Source organism: Oncorhynchus nerka, linkage group LG26 (genome assembly GCF_034236695.1).
Source record: "Oncorhynchus nerka isolate Pitt River linkage group LG26, Oner_Uvic_2.0, whole genome shotgun sequence".
In the NCBI taxonomy this organism is placed as follows: Eukaryota; Metazoa; Chordata; class Actinopteri; order Salmoniformes; family Salmonidae; genus Oncorhynchus; species Oncorhynchus nerka.
In genome coordinates this window covers 35,379,319-35,401,603 of record NC_088421.1, presented here as the reverse complement: position 1 = coordinate 35,401,603, position 22,285 = coordinate 35,379,319, and the positions used below count along the sequence as shown (strand labels likewise).

The following is a 22,285-nucleotide window of genomic DNA, read 5'->3' as shown; positions in this document are numbered from 1 at the left end:
ATCTAGTGGTGTGTGTTCAGATGAGCTGTGGAGGTAACATATGCTTCTGGATGGATGCATTTGATCTCACAGAGTTTAATTCATAGTCTGGTGTGCATTTCCCATTTCCTCAGTCTCAACTGCCAGGACCTGTATGTTCCTGTATGTATTGGGATCTGTAGGTAATGGGGTATTGTGTGTATTTCTCAGTAATAGATGTTACCTCTGTTTTAGTAGCGAGGACCTGCAGCAGCCCCTCCAGCTCAGCTAGCCGTGTCTCCTGACCTCGCTGCTGCTGAACCCTCTGCTCTTCAGTCTGCACAGGAGAGAGGGAGGAGAGAGGGAGAGAAAGAGAGGGAGAGAGGAGAAAAGGTCACCCAGAAGTAAAGAGTAAAGGACTCAGTAATAAGGCACAGGGGGTCAGTATGGAATGCTTACGAAGCAAAACGGACTGAAATCTGACCCTACATAAAAAGCACAAATCTGTACAGTTATCAATTAAAATGTTGATCAGCCCTGCAACCAAGCTCCAACCCCATTCCTGCCACCAAGCCCCAACCCCATTCCTGCCACCAAGCCCCAACCCCATCCCTGCCACCAAGCCCCAACCCCATCCCTGCCACCAAGCCCCAAACTCATCCCTGCCACCAAACCCCAACCTCATTCCTGCCACCAAACCCCAACCTCATTCCTGCCACCAAACCCCAACCTCATTCCTGCCACCAAACCCCAACCTCATTCCTGCCACCAAACCCCAACCTCATTCCTGCCACCAAACCCCAACCTCATTCCTGCCACCAAGTCCCAACCCCATTCCTAACACCAAGTCCCAACCCCAACCCCCAAGTCCCAACCCCAAGTCCCAACCCCAAGTCCCAACCCCAAGTCCCAACCCCAAGTCCCAGTCCTATCAACATCTTTGTGTCCGGCCCCAGTCCCTTTCCCCTCCCCTAACAGCCATCCCTACCTGTGCCCTGTGTGAGGCCTCCTGCTGCTCCAGCTCTGCTCTCAGCAGGGTGATCCTGTGCTCCAGCAAGCCAGAGACCCAGAGACCCAGGCTGTCTCTGTCCGTCTGGCTGTCCAGCTGCTCCCTCAGGAGGGTGTACTGGGCCAGGGTGTCCCCGTGATGCTGCTCCTGCCTCTGGTCCCCCTGCTGCACCCGCTCCCACAGCAGGGTCAGACCATGCTCTACCCGCTCCAGACGCTCCAGGCCCTCTGTGTCCACGGTGACTATGGGGGGAAGGACTGGCTGTAGAGGGAGATACGTGATAGACAGAAATAAAGGAGGGACACAGAAGTATAGTGAGAGGTTAGAGAGAGAACAAGAAAGCTTGTTTTAGTCCAACATTCATGAGGCAGATGTATTTCATGAAGCACCATATACGCACAATACAGACACAAATTGAGACGCCCTCAAGCTTCTCAGACGAGCTCCTCTCTTACCTGTGCCTGTGAGCTGGGGGTTGCTGTGGGGGTCTGCTCCAGTGGTGTGGCGGGGGTGGGAACAAGGGCAGGGGTCAGGACAAACGATGAGAGGGTGAAGGGGGACACCACTCTGGAGCGCCACTCTGTCAGGTTTATGGCTGGAAGGTAGGAGAGGAAACTGGACGGACCCCAGAACCACAACCCTGAGAGGAGAGAGAAACAGGGAAATGAATCAACAGGAACTACATTATGCAACAACCTGCCTGTCGTTACCATAAATGCAGGGAAAGCTTTATTGGTATAGCACCTGTTGTTTCTTAGGCTTCTATTATTTATGTTTTTTGTGTTTATGCATGAATTTGGGGATTTGATAGTAGCTTGTGTGGGAGCAAATATAACACATAGACAAATGCATAAGATGTATAGAATAGCTGAACACTAAAAACAGACTACATGAAGGGAAGGTGACACAGGTGCTAGGATAGCTGGACATACCAAGGCCAGAGGGATATACAAAGGAGGGGGTCAGTCAAATGACTAACTGATGACCAATAGACATAGTTTGCATATTTTTAGGATGTAGAGATGCAGAAGGAATGACAGAGAAGACACATAGTCTGTTGCTCTGAGATAAAGACACACATACATAGTAACATATTGAGCTAAGTGCAGAGCCAAAGCATAGGGCTGTAAAATAGAGGAATGTATAGTATTTTTAGTATAGCTGGACACGCTAGAAACTGAGGAGACACAGTCTGCTGATCCTAGATAATACATAAACAAAAGAATGCATTTAGCTAAGTGCAGGAACAAAGCAAGGGTCTTGTCATCATTATAATCTGACGGAAAGCAGGTATGGGCGTTATTGAGCTGAACAAGCAGGATGCACGGATTGGAATGTAACTGCATTTGCATGTGGGATGGGCTCATATGCAATATGTGGATAAATACTGGAGCCAGGGCTCTGGAAAAGGTGTGTGTTCCGCGGAGCACTCCGGCTTGCTATACTCTTGTATTAAAAGTCTATAATTGAATTCAAAGTTCTTGATTGTGTCATATTTGAACCGATTTTCTACCACACTTGTGGGTTTATGAATGCAAGTCCGTGCTTTTCTGAGTAGACTGTTAGTGTAGAAGAAATGTGTTCACCTGATTTAGAATTCCTCACAATCAAATGTCGACCGCATTATCTACCAAGAGAATTCTCTTCGATTATAATCACAGCCGTATATATCCCCCCCCAAGCAGACACATCGATGGCTCTGAACAAACTTTATTTGACTCTTTGCAAACTGGAATCCATTTATCCGGAGGCTGCATTCATTGTAGCTGGGGATTTTAACAAGGCTAATCTGAAAACAAGACTCCCTAAATTTTATCAGCATATCGATTGCGCAACCAGGGGTGGAAAAACCTTGGATCATTGTTACTCTAACTTCCGCGACGCATATAAGGCCCTGCCCGCCCTCCTTTCGGAAAAGCTGACCACGACTCCATTGTGTTGATCCCTGCCTACAGACAGAAACTAAAACAAGAAGCTCCCACGCTGAGGTCTGTCCAACGCTGGTCCGACCAAGCTGACTCCACACCCAAAGACTGCTTCCATCACGTGGACTGGGATATGTTTCGTATTGCGTCAGATAACAACATTGACGAATACGCTGATTCGGTGTGCGAGTTCATTAGAACGTGCGTTGAAGATGTCGTTCCCATAGCAATGATTAAAACATTCCCTAACCAGAAACCGTGGATTGATGGTAGCATTCGCGTGAAACTGAAAGCGCGAACCACTGCTTTTAATCAGGGCAAGGTGACTGGTAACATGACCGAATACAAACAGTGCAGCTATTCCCTCCGCAAGGCTATCAAACAAGCTAAGCGTTAGTATAGAGACAAAGTAGAATCTCAATTCAACGGCTCAGACACAAGAGGTACAGTGCCTTGCGAAATTATTCAGCCCCCTTGAACTTTGCGACCTTTTGCCACATTTCAGGCTTCAAACATAAAGATATAAAACTGTATTTTTTTATGAAGAATCAACAACAAGTGGGACACAATCATGAAGTGGAACGACATTTATTGGATATTTCAAACTTTTTTAACAAATCAAAAACTGAAAAATTGGGCGTACAAAATTATTCAGCCCCTTTACTTTCAGTGCAGCAAACTCTCTCCAGAAGTTCAGTGAGGATCTCTGAATGATCCAATGTTGACCTAAATGACTAATGATGATAAATACAATCCACCTGTGTGTAATCAAGTCTCCGTATAAATGCACCTGCACTGTGATAGTCTCAGAGGTCCGTTAAAAGCGCAGAGAGCATCATGAAGAACAAGGAACACACCAGGCAGGTCCGAGATACTGTTGTTAAGAAGTTTAAAGCCGGATTTGGATACAAAAAGATTTCCCAAGCTTTAAACATCCCAAGGAGCACTGTGCAAGCGATAATATTGAAATGGAAGGAGTATCAGACCACTGCAAATCTACCAAGACCTGGCCGTCCCTCTAAACTTTCAGCTCATACAAGGAGAAGACTGATCAGAGATGCAGCCAAGAGGCCCATGATCACTCTGGATGAACTGTAGAGATCTACAGCTGAGGTGGGAGACTCTGTCCATAGGACAACAATCAGTCGTATATTGCACAAATCTGGCATTTATGGAAGAGTGGCAAGAAGAAAGCCATTTCTTAAAGATATCCATAAAAAGTGTTGTTTAAAGTTTGCCACAAGCCACCTGGGAGACACACCAAACATGTGGAAGAAGGTGCTCTGGTCAGATGAAACCAACATTGAACTTTTTGGCAACAATGCAAAACGTTATGTTTGGCCTAAAAGCAACACAGCTCATCACCCTGAACACACCATCCCCACTGTCAAACATGGTGGTGGCAGCATCATGGTTTGGGCCTGCTTTTCTTCAGCAGGGACAGGGAAGATGGTTAAAATTGATGGGAAGATGGATAGAGCCAAATACAGGACCATTCTTGAAGAAAACCTGATGGAGTCTGCAAAAGACCTGAGACTGGGATGGAGATTTGTCTTCCAACAAGACAATGATCCAAAACATAAAGCAAAATCTACAATGGAATGGTTCAAAAATAAACATATCCAGGTGTTAGAATGGCCAAGTCAAAGTCCAGAACTGAATCCAATCGAGAATCTGTGGAAAGAACTGAAAACTGCTGTTCACAAATGCTCTCCATCCAACCTCACTCAGCTCGAGCTGTTTTGCAAGGAGGAATGGGAAAAAATGTCAGTCTCTCGATGTGCAAAACTGATAGAGACATACCCCAAGCGACTTACAGCTGTAATCGCAGCAAAAGGTGGCGCTACAAAGTATTAACTTAAGGGGGCTGAATAATTTTGCACGCCCAATATTTCAGTTTTTGATTTGTTAAAAAAGTTTGAAATATCCAATAAATGTCGTTCCACTTCATGACTGTGTCCCACTTGTTGTTGATTCTTCACAAAAAAATACAGTTTTATATCTTTATGTTTGAAGCCTGAAATGTGGCAAAAGGTCGCAAAGTTCAAGGGGGCCGAATACTTTCGCAAGGCACTGTATGTGGCAGGGTCTACAGTCAATCACGGACTACAAGAAGAAAACCAGCCCCGTCACGGACCAGGATGTCTTGCTACCAGGCAGACTAAATAACTTTTTTGCCCGCTTTGAGGACAATACAGTGCCACTGACACGGCCTACAACAAAAACATGCGGACTCTCCTTCCCTGCAGCCGAGGTGAGTAAGACATTTAAACGTGTTAACCCTCGCAAGGCTGCAGGCCCAGACGGCATCCCCAGCCGCGCCCTCAGAGCATGCGCAGACCAGCTGGCCGGTGTGTTTACGGACATATTCAATCAATCCCTGTACCAGTCTGCTGTTCCCACATGCTTCAAGAGGGCCACCATTGTTCCTGTTCCCAAGAAAGCTAAGGTAACTGAGCTAAACGACTACCGCCCCGTAGCACTCACTTCCGTCATCATGAAGTGCTTTGAGAGACTAGTCAAGGACCATATCACCTCCACCCTACCTGACACCCTAGACCCACTCCAATTTGCTTACCGCCCAAATAGGTCCACAGACGATGCAATCTCAACCACACTGCACACTGCCCTAACCCATCTGGACAAGAGGAATACCTATGTGAGAATGCTGTTCATCGACTACAGCTCGGCATTCAACACCATAGTACCCTCCAAGCTCGTCATCAAGCTCGAGACCCTGGGTCTCGACCCAGCCCTGTGCAACTGGGTACTGGACTTCCTGACGGGCCGCCCCCAGGTGGTGAGGGTAGGCAACAACATCTCCACCCCGCTGATCCTCAACACTGGGGCCCCACAAGGGTGCGTTCTGAGCCCTCGCCTGTACTCCCTGTTCACCCACGACTGCGTGGCCACGCACGCCTCCAACTCAATCATCAAGTTGGCGGACGACACAACAGTGGTAGGCTTGATTACCAACAACGACGAGACGGCCTACAGCGAGGAGGTGAGGGCCCTCGGAGTGTGGTGTCAGGAAAATAACCTCACACTCAACGTCAACAAAACTAAGGAGATGATTGTGGACTTCAGGAAACAGCAGAGGGAACACCCCCCTATCCACATCGATGGAACAGTAGTGGAGAGGGTAGTACGTTTTAAGTTCCTCGGCATACACATCACAGACAAACTGAATTGGTCCACTCACACAGACAGCATCGTGAAGAAGGCGCAGCAGCGCCTCTTCAACCTCAGGAGGCTGAAGAAATTCGGCTTGTCACCAAAAGCACTCACAAACTTCTACAGATGCACAATCGAGAGCATCCTGGTGGGCTGTATCACCGCCTGGTACGGCAACTGCTCCGCCCACAACCGTAAGGCTCTCCAGAGGGTAGTGAGGTCTGCACAACGCATCACCGGGGGCAAACTACCTGCCCTCCAGGACACCTACACCACCCGATGTTACAGGAAGGCCATAAAGATCATCAAGGACAACAACCACCCGAGCCACTGCCTGTTCACCCCGCTATCATCCAGAAGGCGAGGTCAGTACAGGTGCATCAAAGCTGGGACCGAGAGACTGAAAAACAGCCACCACTAACATTGAGTGGCTGCTGCCAACACACTGACACTGACTCAACTCCAGCCACTTTAATAATGGGAATTGATGGGAAATGATGTAAAATATATCACTAGCCACTTTAAACAATGCTACCTAATATAATGTTACATACCCTACATTATTCATCTCATATGCATACGTATATACTGTACTCTATATCATCTACTGCATCCTTACGTAATACATGTATCACTAGCCACTTTAACTATGCCACTTTGTTTACATACTCATCTCATATGTATATATACTGCACTCGATACCATCTACTGTATCTTGCCTATGCTGCTCTGTACCATCACTCATTCATATATCTTTATGTACATATTCTTTATCCCCTTACACTGTGTATAAGACAGTAGTTTTGGAATTGTTAGTTAGATTACTTGTTGGTTATTACTGCATTGTCGGAACTAGAAGCACAAGCATTTCGCTACACTCGCATTAACATCTGCTAACCATGTGTATGTGACAAATAAAATTGGATTTGATTTTATTTTATTTAGAAAGTACAGTGTAAAAGTATTGTTCCACAGAAGGGCTGGTTCTGTAGCTGTGTGCCCAGTAAGAGTGACCTAGATCTGGGGCTGGATTTGGAGCAAGCTCTGGGGGGCTGGTTAACAGCTCTGGTGCTACACAGCTGACAGATCAGCGTGTTTGTGTGTGAAGTAGGTCAGGTGAGCACACTGTTACTCACACAGGAATAGCAGGAAGGGAAGGAGGAAGAGGAGGAGCTTCCACATTCTGGGCAGGCACCTGAAAGACACATACACACACATGAAAGCGAGAGCAGTGAGCAAAACACACCTGATACGCACACACACCGTCAAACATAACCTGATAAGACACTGTAACCTTTCCTTCCTCAGATGAGAGAAATAATTGAATTAAAATGTCATATTTAAAAGTCTTGACTAAATAATTCAATCATCATATCAGTCATGTGCATCTAATTGACAGAACCCATCTATCCTGACCCTTTATTTTCATTATTTCATTTCATCTGAAGAAATGACAAATGCCTAAATATAACCTAAATATAATTCAATCTAATTAAGATTTAACGTGTTAGACAGAGCCTGCATAAGAACAGTCAAATATGTATCAAACATGCACAATGATAACTGGGTCTCAAACACACACAGGAAGGTACAATGTAAACTTGTCCAATGACAAAAACCTGTAATTTTCCATTGCTAAACATTTGGCTGTTTTACTACGGTTTGCCCCAGATATCTGAAATGTCTCTGCTGTCAATCACATCAATCAAAAGTTACAGCCACAGTTAATTAAATCTCCAACCTCCGATAACAAAGGACAATAGTAGGTCAATTAAAATCATCTACACATGGATCTTTCTGAGAACTACACGGGCAAAAGTCACATGAGTTGGATACAGTAACGGAGGCTCTCACCGGGTCAGGAAGAAGACGTTGAACAGAGACATGAGAGACACCAGCTGGTACCAGCCTGTCCCCAGACACCACAACAACCGCCTGGCTGCTTTACCTGGGGGGGGAGTGGTATCGTATGATATAAGAAAGAGCAACTGATATAACAACTAAATACTGATGAAGAGAGGATGGATGCAACACAGGGTAACTAACCTGGAGCTCCCAGGACTAGACACAGCACTGACAGCAGTCTCTGAGACACTGATCGTACTGCTGACCCCACTGCTGACCCCAGCGCCAGGCCTGCCCTCACTACATAGTAACCTGGCTGGAGCAGACAGTAGCCTGGAAGGTCAGAACAAACACACAACGTTGAAGCTTTCATTAGAAAATGGTCTTTTTATGAAACTTTATGTGCTGCTATTTTGGCCAGGTGTCTCTTAAAAAAGATATGATTTTTTAAATCTCAATGTCAATGAGACTAACCTGTTAAAATAAAGGTCAAAACCTAAGAAATCTTAGTGATTCAATTCAGTAAATAGAGTGATAATGACATGGTAATAACAAATGCTGGGCATTAGGACAATTAACAATACTGAGGCTTCAGTTCACAACTGATTTCAGATCAGCTCTCTGGGGCCTAGTCCTGACCTCAGCCACTATCAGCAGTGCAACAAAACAGGTCCTAGACCCGTAGTGGAAGGAAGGGAAATGTATTTCCCCACACCCACAGTTTGTATATAATTTGCATTGATGTCAATGAGAGATTCCTATGAAAAGTCTATGTGCACAAGGTTCATAAAGTAAGGGTCGTATTCATTAGGCACCCAACAGAATCAAACTGACTGAGTCAGGGAAGGACTACCAGAACTTGTCCAAGGAAGGAGGCCAGGGAGAGGAGGAAGGGGGTTAACCAGTATGTGTATTAGGTCAGTAAGGAAGGAGGCCAGGGAGAGGCGGAAGGGGGTTAACCAGTATGTGTATTAGGTCAGTAAGGAAGGAGGCCAGGGAGAGGAGGAAGGGGGTTAACCAGTATGTGTATTAGGTCAGTAAGGAAGGAGGCCAGGGGAGAGGAGGAAGTATGTGGGGTTAACCGGTATGTGTATTAGGTCAGTAAGGAAGGAGGCCAGGGAGAGGAGGAAGGGGGTTAACCAGTATGTGTATTAGGTCAGTAAGGAAGGAGGCCAGGGAGAGGAGGAAGGGGGTTAACCAGTATGTGTATTAGGTCAGTAAGGAAGGAGGCCAGGGAGAGGAGGAAGGGGGTTAACCAGTATGTGTATTAGGTCAGTAAGGAAGGAGGCCAGGGAGAGGAGGAAGGGGGTTAACCTGTATGTGTATTAGATTAGTAAGGAAGCCAGGAGGAGGAGGAAGGGGATTATAACCTGTGTAAGCTATAAGGGTCCACAGACCCCCCAGTAGACGGTGAGTTCTGGAGGTCTGTGTGTGACTGTGGACCAGTGTGTTGGTCTCCAGGTGCTGCTTCCCTTTACAGTCGTCACCTGAGGCAGACCACATGACGGATGGATGGCAGACAAGGAAAAGAAAACAAGCAAAACACAAACAAATGAATGAAAAATTATGTCAAATTAAATGCAATAAACATCAACGTAACTCAGAAGCAAAAAATGTATATAACGTAACAAATCAGAAGTCAAATAAAAGTTCTAAATAATGTATGAAATGTAAAAGCATTCAAATAAAATGAATCGAATAAAGAGGAAAGTTTTCCATCTTCCTCAGTCAGAGGGTGGTTTAACCTTCCAGACATGGAAATGTATCAAGTCGCCACCCAGGGCTTTTACTCGTGACATATAGTTAAATACACTAAAGAGGAACAATGGGTACATACTGAAGATGCACATGCTCATCCCCAGAATATTTTCGTGTGTCTATTTTCAAAGGATGAAGCTAGGAACATTAACCACTTCATAACTAAGAACACTAAAACAATATGGAAGAAAATGAAACGTATTTAAATAAACTTGCCCACTTGGAAAACTAAAGGCAAGGACAGTTGGAGCATAACTAACGAAATTACAGTTAACAAAAATGTATGCTAAATCCAGTATAAAGTCATGTTTAGAATTTATTATACAAGAGAACAATTCTGAAATTTTACAGCACAACAGCGAAGTCATGTCTCAAGTGTAAAACTAATAATGACTCCCTAATCCATGCTTTCTGAGAATGATACAACGTTTGGACGTTATGGGCGGAGCTAGAAAGTTGTCTATCAGAAGAATTACAACGTAAACGTACTTTTAATCCATCTGTCTGCATATTTCAAGACATGTCATGTGGGGGTGTAGTGAGACACCCAATGGGCTGGACGATTCTCTTCTCATCAATCATATTTCAAGACATGTCATGTGGGGGTGTAGTGAGACACCCAATGGGCTGGACGATTCTCTTATCAATCAATCATATTTCAAGACATGTCATGTGGGGGTGTAGTGAGACACCCAATGGGCTGGACGATTCTCTTATGAATCAATCATATTTCAAGACATGTCATGTGGGGGTGTAGTGAGACACCCACTGGGCTGGACGATTCTCTTCTCATCAATCATATTTCAAGACATGTCATGTGGGGGTGTAGTGAGACACCCACTGGGCTGGACGATTCTCTTATGAATCAATCATATTTCAAGACATGTCATGTGGGGGTGTAGTGAGACACCCACTGGGCTCGAATCAATCATATTTCAAGACATGTCATGTGGGGTGTAGTGAGACACCCAGTGAGACACCCAATGGGCTGGACGATTCTCTTCTCATCAATCATATTTCAAGACATGTCATGTGGGGGTGTAGTGAGACACCCAATGGGCTGGACGATTCTCTTCTCATCAATCATATTTCAAGACATGTCATGTGGGGGTGTAGTGAGACACCCAATGGGCTGGACGATTCTCTTCTCATCAATCATATTTCAAGACATGTCATGGGGGTGATGAGACACCCAATCTCTTCTCATCAATCATATTTCAAGACATGTCATGTGGGGTGTAGTGAGACACCCATGTGGGGTGTAGTGAGGCTGGGCGATTCTCTTCTCATCAATCATATTTCAAGACATTCTCACTCATGAATCATAGTGAAACACCCACTGGGCTTCATCAATCATATTTCAAGACATGTCATGTGGGGGTGTAGTGAGACACCCAATGGGCTGGACGATTCTCTTCTCATCAATCATATTTCAAGACATGTCATGTGGGGGTGTAGTGAGACACCCAATGGGCTGGACGATTCTCTTCTCATCAATCATATTTCAAGACATGTCATGTGGGGGTGTAGTGAGACACCCAATGGGCTGGACGATTCTCTTCTCATCAATCATTTTGAAAAAACAGATACTAAAAACTTGGAAGTCGATCAATCCGCCATCATTGACACAATGGAAAGATGTAATGATGTATTATTGAAATAGCATGTGTAACTGAGAAAAACTCATTGGTACAATTTAACACCAAGTTGCAAACAATAATTCAGGCACTAGGGATGGGAGTGTGAGCCTGCAGGTCTGGGCAGATGAGATGTAGTCATTGTTTGAATGTCGGTACAATTTTGTTTATATGTATTTGTTTTTTTTGGAATGTAAAAAAGAATGAAGGAAAATCCAGTATTATAAAAACTACCAACCATAGAAAAAATGCTTCTGAATGAGTGAAATGTCCACAGTGTAAGAGCTGCAACACAGTTGACAGAGAACTGTCTTTCTGTCAATCTCTGGTTGCGTTCCAGGTTGTCTTTATTCAAAATGCGTAGATGATCAGATCTTAGAACACAGGAACCACGTTAATATGAAAAAGCAATATTCTGAGATGTACGCATGTTCAACAAAGAAAGGCAACGTTCCAGGTTCTCTCTTTGGTAACACAGCCCATCCCTTCCTCCCTCCAGATGTTTGGATTAGCAGCTTCTGTGTCAAACAGGCCTTTGTTCTCTGTTTGACGCTTGTTCAACTGCATTGTCAGGATCGTTTGTCATTCTGTCTGACAGCAGTGTAATTTAGGAAGATGTTAGTTAAGACATCATGGAATGTAACCCTACAGGACTAGCTATTTCCTCTCCCAGTTTCCTTGAAACAATCTTTAAAGTGAAGTGAAACATTCACAGAGATACATCTGATTGATCTTTATGGGTTTCGGCCTTTTCAAAACAATCTTTAAAAAAAACAAACTCTCAGAGCTTATATGGAAACACACAAACACCTGCTGTGTCTGACTAGGGAGACCAGTAGCCAGAGTACAGTCACTGACTGGGGAAAGAGGTGTGACCGGCTGGCCACTGGCCCTAGTGGTTCATATAACCCCTGTGCACTGATCTGGAAATAGGTCACGCATAGAACTAACTCTGGGTCAATCAGGGTGACAAAGTGGCCCACTGGCACGTATAGAGCACTTGAGAGGGAATTTGTGTGTGTGTGCGTGCGCATGCACATGGGTGTGAGTCTGTGTGTGTGTGTGTGTGTGTGTGTGTGTGAGCGTGTTGACTACTTACACAACGAGCCATTCAAAAAGTGGTGGTGTCCGTCTCCCATCACGTGGTCTTTTACATTCATGCTCCCACAGTAACTGGAGTGAGCTGCAACACAACAAACTATTAATCATCATATTTACATAACAAAACATTACATTCTGCAGGCGAGTGGCGACCAAGAGCGTGTGACGTATAATATATTTGGACACACAAGAAAGAGAGGGTAAGAGGGAAATTTGTCACCAAGGGAACCAACCAAAGTGGAAAAAAGAACATTTGTTAACGTAATCAAGTGGACCTGTATTAAAACAGAGATGGATGAAGAGAGACAGACAGAGAGGGAGAGATTAAAACAGAGATGGATAGGGGGAAAAAGAGAGACAGACAGAGAGAGAGTGTAGGGGAAAACAAAGGAGAGAGGGGAGTGTAGGGGGAAAACAAAGATGAGACAGACAGAGAGGGAGAGAGTGTAGGGGGAAAACAAAGATGAGAGACAGACAGAGAGAGGGAGAGAGTGTAGGGGGAAAACAAAGATGAGACAGACAGAGAGAGGGAGAGAGTGTAGGGGGAAAACAAAGATGAGACAGACAGAGAGGGAGAAGGGGAAAACAGAGACAGATGAGAGACAGACAGAGAGAGGGAGAGAGTAGGGGAAAACAAAGATGAGACAGACAGAGAGGGAGAGTGTAGGGGAAAACAAAGATGAGACAGACAGAGAGGGGGAAAACAAAGATGAGAGAGGGGGAAAACAAAGATGAGAGACAGACAGAGAGAGGGAGAGAGTGTAGGGGGAAAACAAAGATGAGAGACAGACAGAGAGGGAGAGAGTGTAGGGGGAAAACAAAGATGAGAGACAGACAGGGGGAAAACAAGAGATGAGAGACAGACAGAGAGAGGGAGAGAGTGTAGGGGGGGGAAAACAAAGATGAGAGACAGACAGAGAGAGGGAGAGAGTAGGGGGAAAACAAAGATAGGGAGGGGAAAACAAAGATGAGAGACAGACAGAGAGAGGGAGAGAGTGTAGGGGGAAAACAAAGATGAGAGACAGACAGAGAGAGGGAGAGAGTGTAGGGGGAAAACAAAGATGAGAGACAGACAGACAGAGAGAGTGTAGGGGGAAAACAAAGATGAGAGACAGACAGAGAGGGAGAGGCAGCAGACTTTGTGAAAATTAATATGTGTGTCATTCTCAAAACTTTTGGCCACGACTGAACAGAGGTAGATGGATAGAGCTGGAGAGAGGCTCTGAAGACTGAAATAGAGTTATCTGTGGTGAAACTACAGTAGAAAACAGCATGTGTACATACTGTGGAGAGAAGCTTTCCTCTACATTATAATCCACCAAACCATTACTATACATGCACAGTTAACCTTATGCCCAGCCTTCACAGATATGTTTTCACAGACACAGAAATGCAAAGACCAAGAGCTTGAGAAAGAAGTCGTGTCAGCGGACAGCGGAAATAGAGGGCTGAAAATAAAGAGGTCACTAAGGTCAGTGTTGATGATCGATGACCTTTGACCCATGCCTCCTGACCTCAGCTCGGCGGTGGGTCAGGTACCTTTGCCTTCGTAGCCGTTGGCCCTGTAGCCCATCATCCTGTGGAGAGTGGTCTGCTTAAAGAGCCAAGAGACACGGGACGCGCTGGAGGAGACAGCCCATCTGGCCCTGTCTAAGAGGGACGCCAGGACACCTAGTGACACAACCATATCACACATCAAAGGTCAGATCAGATAATCTGTCTGTTAAACCCCCGTACCCATTCCAGCCCGGGACCAGATCAGTATTTGTCTTTATTTAGCCGACAACTCAGACTATAATTTTGTGTTTTTGCTTCATTTAAACAAGTCATCTGACTAATGTTAAGGCTCATACAGATCTGGGACCAGGCTATTCCATTTCCACCTCGAACGTCACAGTTTTGAGGCTGGGAAGAGACAGGAGTGGAAATTCCTTTGAATCTTAAAAATATATATTTTTATAGCACTATTACGATTAACTGGAGTCCAGTCCCTTGAGACTATCAGGTTGAACAGCTTTGAATAAATCAAACCACGAAAGACAGTAAAAAAAAGAAGGAGAGGAGATGGGTGTGAAGGGAAGTAGTATAAGGGGGAATTCAGTGAGGTGAAATTTGCAGATAGAAATACAATGAATAGAGCTGATATGATGCCCAATTCTGCACCATATCTGTTCGACATAATGCATTTCTACGTGAACATTTTGTGGAGTTGCGCCCCTCTGAACAGACCCCAGTAGTAAGTATCTCGTATACCTTTGCCTGAGTGGCTCCTGGCTCTTGTGCCCAGCCACAGAACATTCTGGAAGAGCAGTGTCATCAGGGACACTATGGGGGTCAGGGCTCGTCTGCTGTAGTGGACACACGTGTTAGAGACTGACACCAGGAGACCTAGACAGAGAAAGAACGGCAGGTTAGTTAACTTAGCCAGACATATAAAAGGTAAAGAAATGGGTCCTTCTCCTAAGTGGAAACCCACGTAGCGTCAGCACTAACAAGCAAACAGAAACAGAGAAACACACAAGAACTGGCTGGATGACTGATCATTTTCACTTATTTTGGGCATTCTGGGCTTTTAAAGTGGTCTTCTAACGGGACTCCGAGATTTGATAAATGAAGGAAACAGTGTGATATGCACAGGTTGGTAACCATCAAACAGAAAGAACCTCCTGTTTACCTTGTTCCTAGGAGAGGAAGAGTGGGTCATGTTCATTAGGGAATGCAACAGAAAGCATTTTGCAATAGAAAATGAAATGAGCGTCCAGGTTGTCCCTCCATGTTCAGTCGGTTTTCTTCCATTTGGTGCCTAATGAACACAACCCTGTTTCACTCCCCAGTCAGTTGTGTGCACACTAGGTACGGTTCTCACCTGTCTTGCTCCTCTGACTCTTGACCGTGCTGTATAAACTGGAGGATGAGGCTGATGATGATGAGATGGCGGCGGCTGCTGCAGAGGCAGCCTGAGACGAGGAAGAGGATGAAAGGGCGGCGGCTGCTGCAGAGGCAGCCTGAGACGAGGAAGAGGATGAAAGGGCGGGGGCTGCTGCAGAGGCAGCCTGAGACGAGGAAGAGGAGAAGGTGGCGGCAGCTGCTGCTGCAGAGGCAGCCTGAGACGAGGAAGAGGAGGAGTACGTGGTGAGAGATTCTTTCCTCTCAGAGTGTATGGAACAGTCTTTACAGATGTAACCGTTGGCGACCATGGCGTGGCTGTGCGACACCGTGTTGACGCCGCCGTTCGCACCCGTTGAGCTGTGGTCCGCCCTTGAACTCCTCCCTGGGGGAAACACACACAAGAGGAACATGTTTAAGTACAACTCTGACTAGAAAACCCTTTCTTCAGATATTTCTCACCGGTCCATTTATATGGTCTCAAAATATCGTTATTTTGTACATTAGAGCTCTAGCCTTAAAGCCTGTATTTACTTCCTGGAAAAGTGTTGTGATGATGCGTAATAAAAGATCACTACCGGGTGAATGCTCAGAAATATCATTATGTTGCACATCAGAGCTCTAGCCTTAAAGCCTGTGTTTACTTCCTGGAAAAGTGTTGTGATGATGTGTAATAAAAGATCACTACCAGGTGAACGCTCAGAAATATCATTAGAATGAATGGTGAAGTCTCACCTTTCAGACTGGTATCCTGATCTGAACCTAGAGGAAATAAAGCATTATGAAATCATCCAAGCCAGAGGGAGATCATTGAATACTTATTCATTCATTGTGTTGGGTCACACGGGTAATAACACAGCTAATCTCTGGAAAAGCACATCAAAGGGATTCAATGGAGAGATGATACAATCAGCCTGCCCCGTCTCTCCCCTGCTAATCCCACAAACCATTCATCAGTCCTGCCTTACATATCAGATAGACACGCAAACACCAAACTAATTCAAATTAGCATGCTAGCTAGTTAGCTTAAACTGCTACCGTCCTAGTCTTATATTCTAATGCGGTTGACTGGTCCTAGACCTGTGCTTTAGCCATTGTATGACAGACTGTCTGACCATACCAGTCATGTCAAGCCAACGATAGTCGGAGGAGTTGGCTAATGCACATACCGTACAGGTCTGGGACCAGAATAGAGCTGATGTATCCTCTCTATCAAACGTAACCCTTCCTCTGATCGTATGACCCATGCCCTGCCCTTTCCTCTTGGACTGACCCCAGTAGCCGTCTGTGGTAGTAGTGGTGGTGGATCGCTGACGGAGACTGGACTGGTCCAGGATGGAGGATAGCAGGGAGGCATCGCTGGCAGTGGTGCAGCCCGTAGAGGGAGTGTTGGTAGTGGAGAAGGACAGGGTCTTGCGTGGCGTCTGGTTCAGGGACAGGGACTGGTTCAGGGACAGGGACTGGTTCAGGGACAGGGAGCTGGAGGCAGACTGCTGCTGATGCTTTCTGCTCCTCACCATCCTGAGAGACAGGAGAGAGATTGATAGAGATTATAGAAGTCAGTGTGTGCCTGCCCCTGTGTGTATCTGTCTCCAGCTGCCCCTGTGTGTATCTGCCTCCAGCTGCCCCTGTGTGTATCTGCCTCCAGCTGCCCCTGTGTGTATCTGCCTCCAGCTGCCCCTGTGTGTATCTGCCTCCAGCTGCCCCTGTGTGTATCTGCCTCCAGCTGCCTCTGTGTGTACATATTTCATGTTAATATAAGGCTAATATTTCTAACTTTTGTGTTTGCATGAGTGGGTTTGTGTGTGGCTATTGACTCCCTTCCCCTGTGTAGTCTGTACCATGACTCTCTCTGACTGGACCCTGTGTAGTCTGACCGTGACTCTCTCTGACTGGACCCTGTGTAGTCTGTACCATGACTCTCTCTGACTGGACCCTGTGTAGTCTGACCGTGACTCTCTCTGACTGGACCCTGTGTAGTCTGACCGTGACTCTCTCTGACTGGACCCTGTGTAGTCTGACCGTGACTCTCTCTGACTGGACCCTGTGTAGTCTGACCGTGACTCTCTCTGACTGGACCCTGTGTAGTCTGACCGTGACTCTCTCTGACTGGACCCTGTGTAGTCTGACCCTGTGTAGTCTGACTCTCTCTGACTGGACCCTGTGTAGTCTGACCGTGACCCTCTCTGACTGGACCCTGTGTAGTCTGACCGTGACCCTCTCTGACTGGACCCTGTGTAGTCTGACCGTGACTCTCTCTGACTGGACCCTGTGTAGTCTGACCGTGACTCTCTCTGACTGGACCCTGTGTAGTCTGACCGTGACTCTCTCTGACTGGACCCTGTGTAGTCTGACCGTGACCCTCTCTGACTGGACCCTGTGTAGTCTGACCGTGACTCTCTCTGACTGGACCCTGTGTAGTCTGACCGTGACTCTCTCTGACTGGACCCTGTGTAGTCTGACCGTGACTCTCTCTGACTGGACCCTGTGTAGTCTGACCGTGACTCTCTCTGACTGGACCCTGTGTAGTCTGACCGTGACTCTCTCTGACTGGACCCTGTGTAGTCTGACCGTGACTCTCTCTGACTGGACCCTGTGTAGTCTGACCGTGACTCTCTCTGACTGGACCCTGTGTAGTCTGACCGTGACTCTCTCTGACTGGACCCTGTGTAGTCTGGACCGTGACTCTCTCTGACTGGACCCTGTGTAGTCTGACCGTGACTCTCTCTGACTGGACCCTGTGTAGTCTGACCGTGACTCTCTCTGACTGGACCCTGTGTAGTCTGACCGTGACTCTCTCTGACTGGACCCTGTGTAGTCTGGACCGTGACTCTCTCTGACTGGACCCTGTGTAGTCTGACCGTGACTCTCTGACTGGACCCTGTGTAGTCTGACCGTGACTCTCTCTGACTGGACCCTGTGTAGTCTGACCGTGACTCTCTCTGACTGGACCCTGTGTAGTCTTACCGTGACTCTCTCTGACTGGACCCTGTGTAGTCTGACCGTGACTCTCTCTGACTGGAGTCTGACCGTGACTCTCTCTGACTGGACCCTGTGACTCTCTCTGACTGGAGTCTGACCCGTGACTCTCTCTGACTGGACCCTGTGTAGTCTGACCGTGACTCTCTCTGACTGGACCCTGTGTAGTCTTACCGTGGCTCTCTCTGACTGGACCCTGTGTAGTCTGACCGTGACTGGACCCTCTCTGACTGGACCCTGTAGTCTAGTCTGACTGGACCCTGTGAGTCTCTCTCTGACTGGACCCTGTGTAGTCTGACCGTGACTCTCTCTGACTGGACCCTGTGTAGTCTGACCGTGACTCTCTCTGACTGGACCCTGTGTAGTCTGACCGTGACTCTCTCTGACTGGACCCTGTGTAGTCTGACCGTGACCCTCTCTCTGACTGGACCCTGTGTAGTCTGACCGTGACTCTCTCTGACTGGACCCTGTGTAGTCTGACCGTGACTCTCTCTGACTGGACCCTGTGTACCGTGACTCTCTCTCTGACCCTGTGAGTCTGACCGTGACTCTCTCTGACTGGACCCTGTGTAGTCTGACCGGACCCTGTGTAGTCTGACCGTGACTCTCTCTGACTGGACCCTGTGTAGTCTGACCGTGACTCTCTCTGACTGGACCCTGTGTAGTCTGACCGTGACTCTCTCTGACTGGACCCTGTGTAGTCTGACCGTGACTCTCTCTGACTGGACCCTGTGTAGTCTGACCGTGACTCTCTCTGACTGGACCCTGTGTAGTCTGACCGTGACTCTCTCTGACTGGACCCTGTGTAGTCTGACCATGACTCTCTCTGACTGGACCCTGTGTACTCTTACCATGACTCTCTCTGACTGGACCCTCCGCTGCTGTGGCTCTGAGAGGAGAAGTCAGCCAGGCTGTCGTTGCCATAGAGACCGCCAGTGGTCTGCAGACGCAGGCTCCGCCGCGACATCCTGGGTGAGTTGAACACGGGAGCGATCTGATGCACCTTCTCAAACTCTAGGGCCACAGTCGAGTAGCTGGAGCTAAGGACAGAAGAGGGAAAGAGAGAGAAGAAAGAGAGAGCAGGAGAAAGAGATGAGAGGAAGAGAGGAGATGGCAAGAGAGTGGGATAGTGAGATGGCAAAGAAAAAGAGGAAAGAGAGGACAGGGGAAGAGATGAGAGGAAAGAGAGGACAGAGAGGACAGGGGAAGAGATGATACAGTGTGATATGGCAAGGGAGAAAAAATGAGATGGATAGAAAGAGAGGGATGGATAGAAAGAGAGGGATGGATAGAAAGAGAGGGATGGATAGGATGGATAGAAACAGAGGGATGGATAGAAACAGAGGGATGGATAGAAAGAGAGGGATGGATAGAAAGAGAGGGATGGATAGAAAGAGAGGGATGGATAGAAAGAGAGGGATGGATAGAAAGAGAGGGATGGATAGAAAGAGAGGGATGGATAGAAAGAGAGGGATGGATAGAAAGAGAGGGATGGATAGAAAGAGAGGGATGGATAGAAAGAGAGGGATGGATAGAAAGAGAGGGATGGATAGAAAGAGAGGGATGATAGAAACCGAGGGATGGATAGAAACCGAGGGATGGATAGAAACCGAGGGATGGATAGAAAGAGAGGGATGGATAGAAACCGAGGGATGGATAGAAACAGAGGGATGGATAGAAACAGAGGGATGGATAGAAACCGAGGGGGAGGGAGGAAAGGAGAGAAGTGTGGTGAATTTAGGTACTATATGACTCAGTCACAGTGCCTGGGCTTCTTATCACTTGCTGTAGGCCTATCAGAGGCCTTGGTCTGAATCAGACCAGCACTTCTGTGGTTTCAGCTTACCTCAACATTAAATCAACAACCCTCTCCCACTGAGTCAGTCAGGGCCAGTATTCATAACAGTTAACTTATTCATTATCACCTAAAAGGGTAAACTGATCCCAGATCAGCACTCCTACTCTAAGAGCTTTATTAATGCAGGCCCAGGGATTAGTTAACACAACATGATTAATACGGACATTCCCAACTTCCTCCCATCCATTGTCTGTATCTTAGTCACACATATAAACTAGAGAGACACGTTGTTTTGTAAACAACAGCAACACAGCATTGGGACAGCTGTAACAGCTCAGTAGGGTGAGAATGTTACCACAGGAACTGTTCCTGGAGCTGAACACTGGGCTCTCAGGAAATGACTCACCCAATAAACACAAGGAAATAATACAAATGGAGGAAGAACGAGGACTGCGTGTGAAAGAGGAGAGAGGCCCAGACAGATACAGTATATAATAGAATGGATAAGGACACCATAGACCAGTCCTGTGTGGCTTAGTTGGTAGAACATGGTGCTTGCAACACCAGGGTTGTGGGTTCATATCCCACAGAGGACCAGTATGAAAATATACACTGCTCAAAAAAATAAAGGGAACACTTAAACACAATGTAACTCCAAGTCAATCACACTTCTGTGAAATCAAACTGTCCACTTAGGAAGCAACACTGATTGACAATAAATTTCACATGCTCTTGTGCAAATGGAATAGACAACAGGTGGAAATTATAGGCATTTAGCAAGACACCACCAATAAAGGAGTGGTTCTGCAGATGGTGACCAGACCACTTCTCAGTTCCTATGCTTCCTGGCTGATGTTTTGGTCACTTTTGAATGCTGGCGGTGCTTTCACTCTAGTCGTAGCATGAGACGGAGTCTACAACCCACACAAGTGGCTCAGGTAGTGCAGCTCATCCAGGATGGCACATCAATGTGAGCTGTGGCAAGAAGGTTTGCTGTGTCTGTCAGCGTAGTGTCCAGAGCATGGAGGCGCTACCAGGAGACAGGCCAGTACATCAGGAGACGTGGATGAGGCCGTAGGAGGGCAACAACCAAGCAGCAGGACCGCTACCTCCGCCTTTGCGCAAGGAGGAGCAGGAGGAGCACTGCCAGAGCCCTGCAAAATGACCTCCAGCAGGCCACAAATGTGCATGTGTCTGCTCAAACGGTCAGAAACAGACTCCATGAGGGTGGTAGGAGGGCCCGACGTCCACAGGTGGAGGTTGTGCTTACAGCCCAACACCGTGCAGGACGTTTGGCAGTTGCCAGAGAACACCAAGATTGGCAAATTCGCCACTGGCGCCTTGTGCTCTTCACAGATGAAAGCAGGTTCACACTGAGCACGTGACAGACGTGACAGAGTCTGGAGACGCCGTGGAGAACGTTCTGCTGCCTGCAACATCCTCCAGCATGACCAGTTTGGTGGTGGGTCAGTCATGGTGTGGGGTGGCATTTCTTTGGGGGGCCGCACAGCCCTCCATGTGCTCGCCAGAGGTAGCCTGACTGCCATTAGGTACCGAGATGAGATCCTCAGACCCCTTGTGAGACCATATGCTGGTGCGGTTGGCCCTGGGTTCCTCCTAATGCGAGACAATGCTAGACCTCATGTGGCTGGAGTGTGTCAGCAGTTCCTGCAAGAGGAAGGCATTGATGCTATGGACTGGCCCGCCCGTTCCCCAGACCTGTATCCAATTGAGCACATCTGGGACATCATGTCTCGCTCCATCCACCAACAGACTGTCCAGGAGTTGGGGGATGCTTTAGTCCAGGTCTGGGAGGAGATCCCTCAGGAGACCATCCGCCACCTCATCAGGAGCATGCCCAGGCATTGTAGGGAGGTCATAGGTTGATACATTTGATTTCCATTGATAATTGTGTGATTTTGTTGTCAGCACATTCAACTATGTAAAGAAAAAAGTATTTATGGAGAATATTTCATTCATTCAGATCTAGGATGTGTTATTTTAGTGTTCCCTTTATTTTTTTGAGCAGTGTATAACATTTTTGGATAAGATCCTGTACAGTTGAAGTCAGAAGTTTACATACACTTAGGTTGGTCGTTTTTCAACCACTCCACAAATGTCTTGTTAACTTCTTATGGCTGCAGGGGCAGTATTGAGTAGCTTGGATGAAAGGTGCCCAGAGGTGCCCAGAGTAAACGGCCTGCTCCTCAGTCCC

At 46.9% G+C, this 22,285-nt stretch overlaps 1 protein-coding gene across 6 annotated transcripts in view; it reads right to left on the bottom strand.

The window, feature by feature from the left end:
* Positions 1 to 22,285, bottom strand: part of LOC115117678 (SUN domain-containing protein 1-like) — a 57,723-nt gene that overhangs the window by 7,668 nt on the left and 27,770 nt on the right. For 5 of the 6 annotated variants that reach the window (XM_065010564.1, XM_065010563.1, XM_065010560.1 and 2 more), the window contains 14 exons: positions 19,124 to 19,312; positions 16,567 to 16,814; positions 16,029 to 16,055; positions 15,274 to 15,678; positions 14,661 to 14,795; positions 13,947 to 14,078; positions 12,406 to 12,489; positions 9,282 to 9,398; positions 8,113 to 8,244; positions 7,921 to 8,014; positions 7,203 to 7,261; positions 1,423 to 1,607; positions 947 to 1,228; positions 203 to 295 (listed from right to left, as the gene is read on the bottom strand). In XM_065010564.1, the coding sequence (XP_064866636.1) occupies positions 203 to 295; positions 947 to 1,228; positions 1,423 to 1,607; positions 7,203 to 7,261; positions 7,921 to 8,014; positions 8,113 to 8,244; positions 9,282 to 9,398; positions 12,406 to 12,489; positions 13,947 to 14,078; positions 14,661 to 14,795; positions 15,274 to 15,678; positions 16,029 to 16,055; positions 16,567 to 16,814; positions 19,124 to 19,239 (2,109 nt within the window). In that variant the 5' untranslated portion in view covers positions 19,240 to 19,312. The remainder of the gene's footprint in view (positions 1 to 202; positions 296 to 946; positions 1,229 to 1,422; positions 1,608 to 7,202; positions 7,262 to 7,920; positions 8,015 to 8,112; positions 8,245 to 9,281; positions 9,399 to 12,405; positions 12,490 to 13,946; positions 14,079 to 14,660; positions 14,796 to 15,273; positions 15,679 to 16,028; positions 16,056 to 16,566; positions 16,815 to 19,123; positions 19,313 to 22,285) is intronic. The other variant, XM_065010562.1, reaches the window with a different exon arrangement.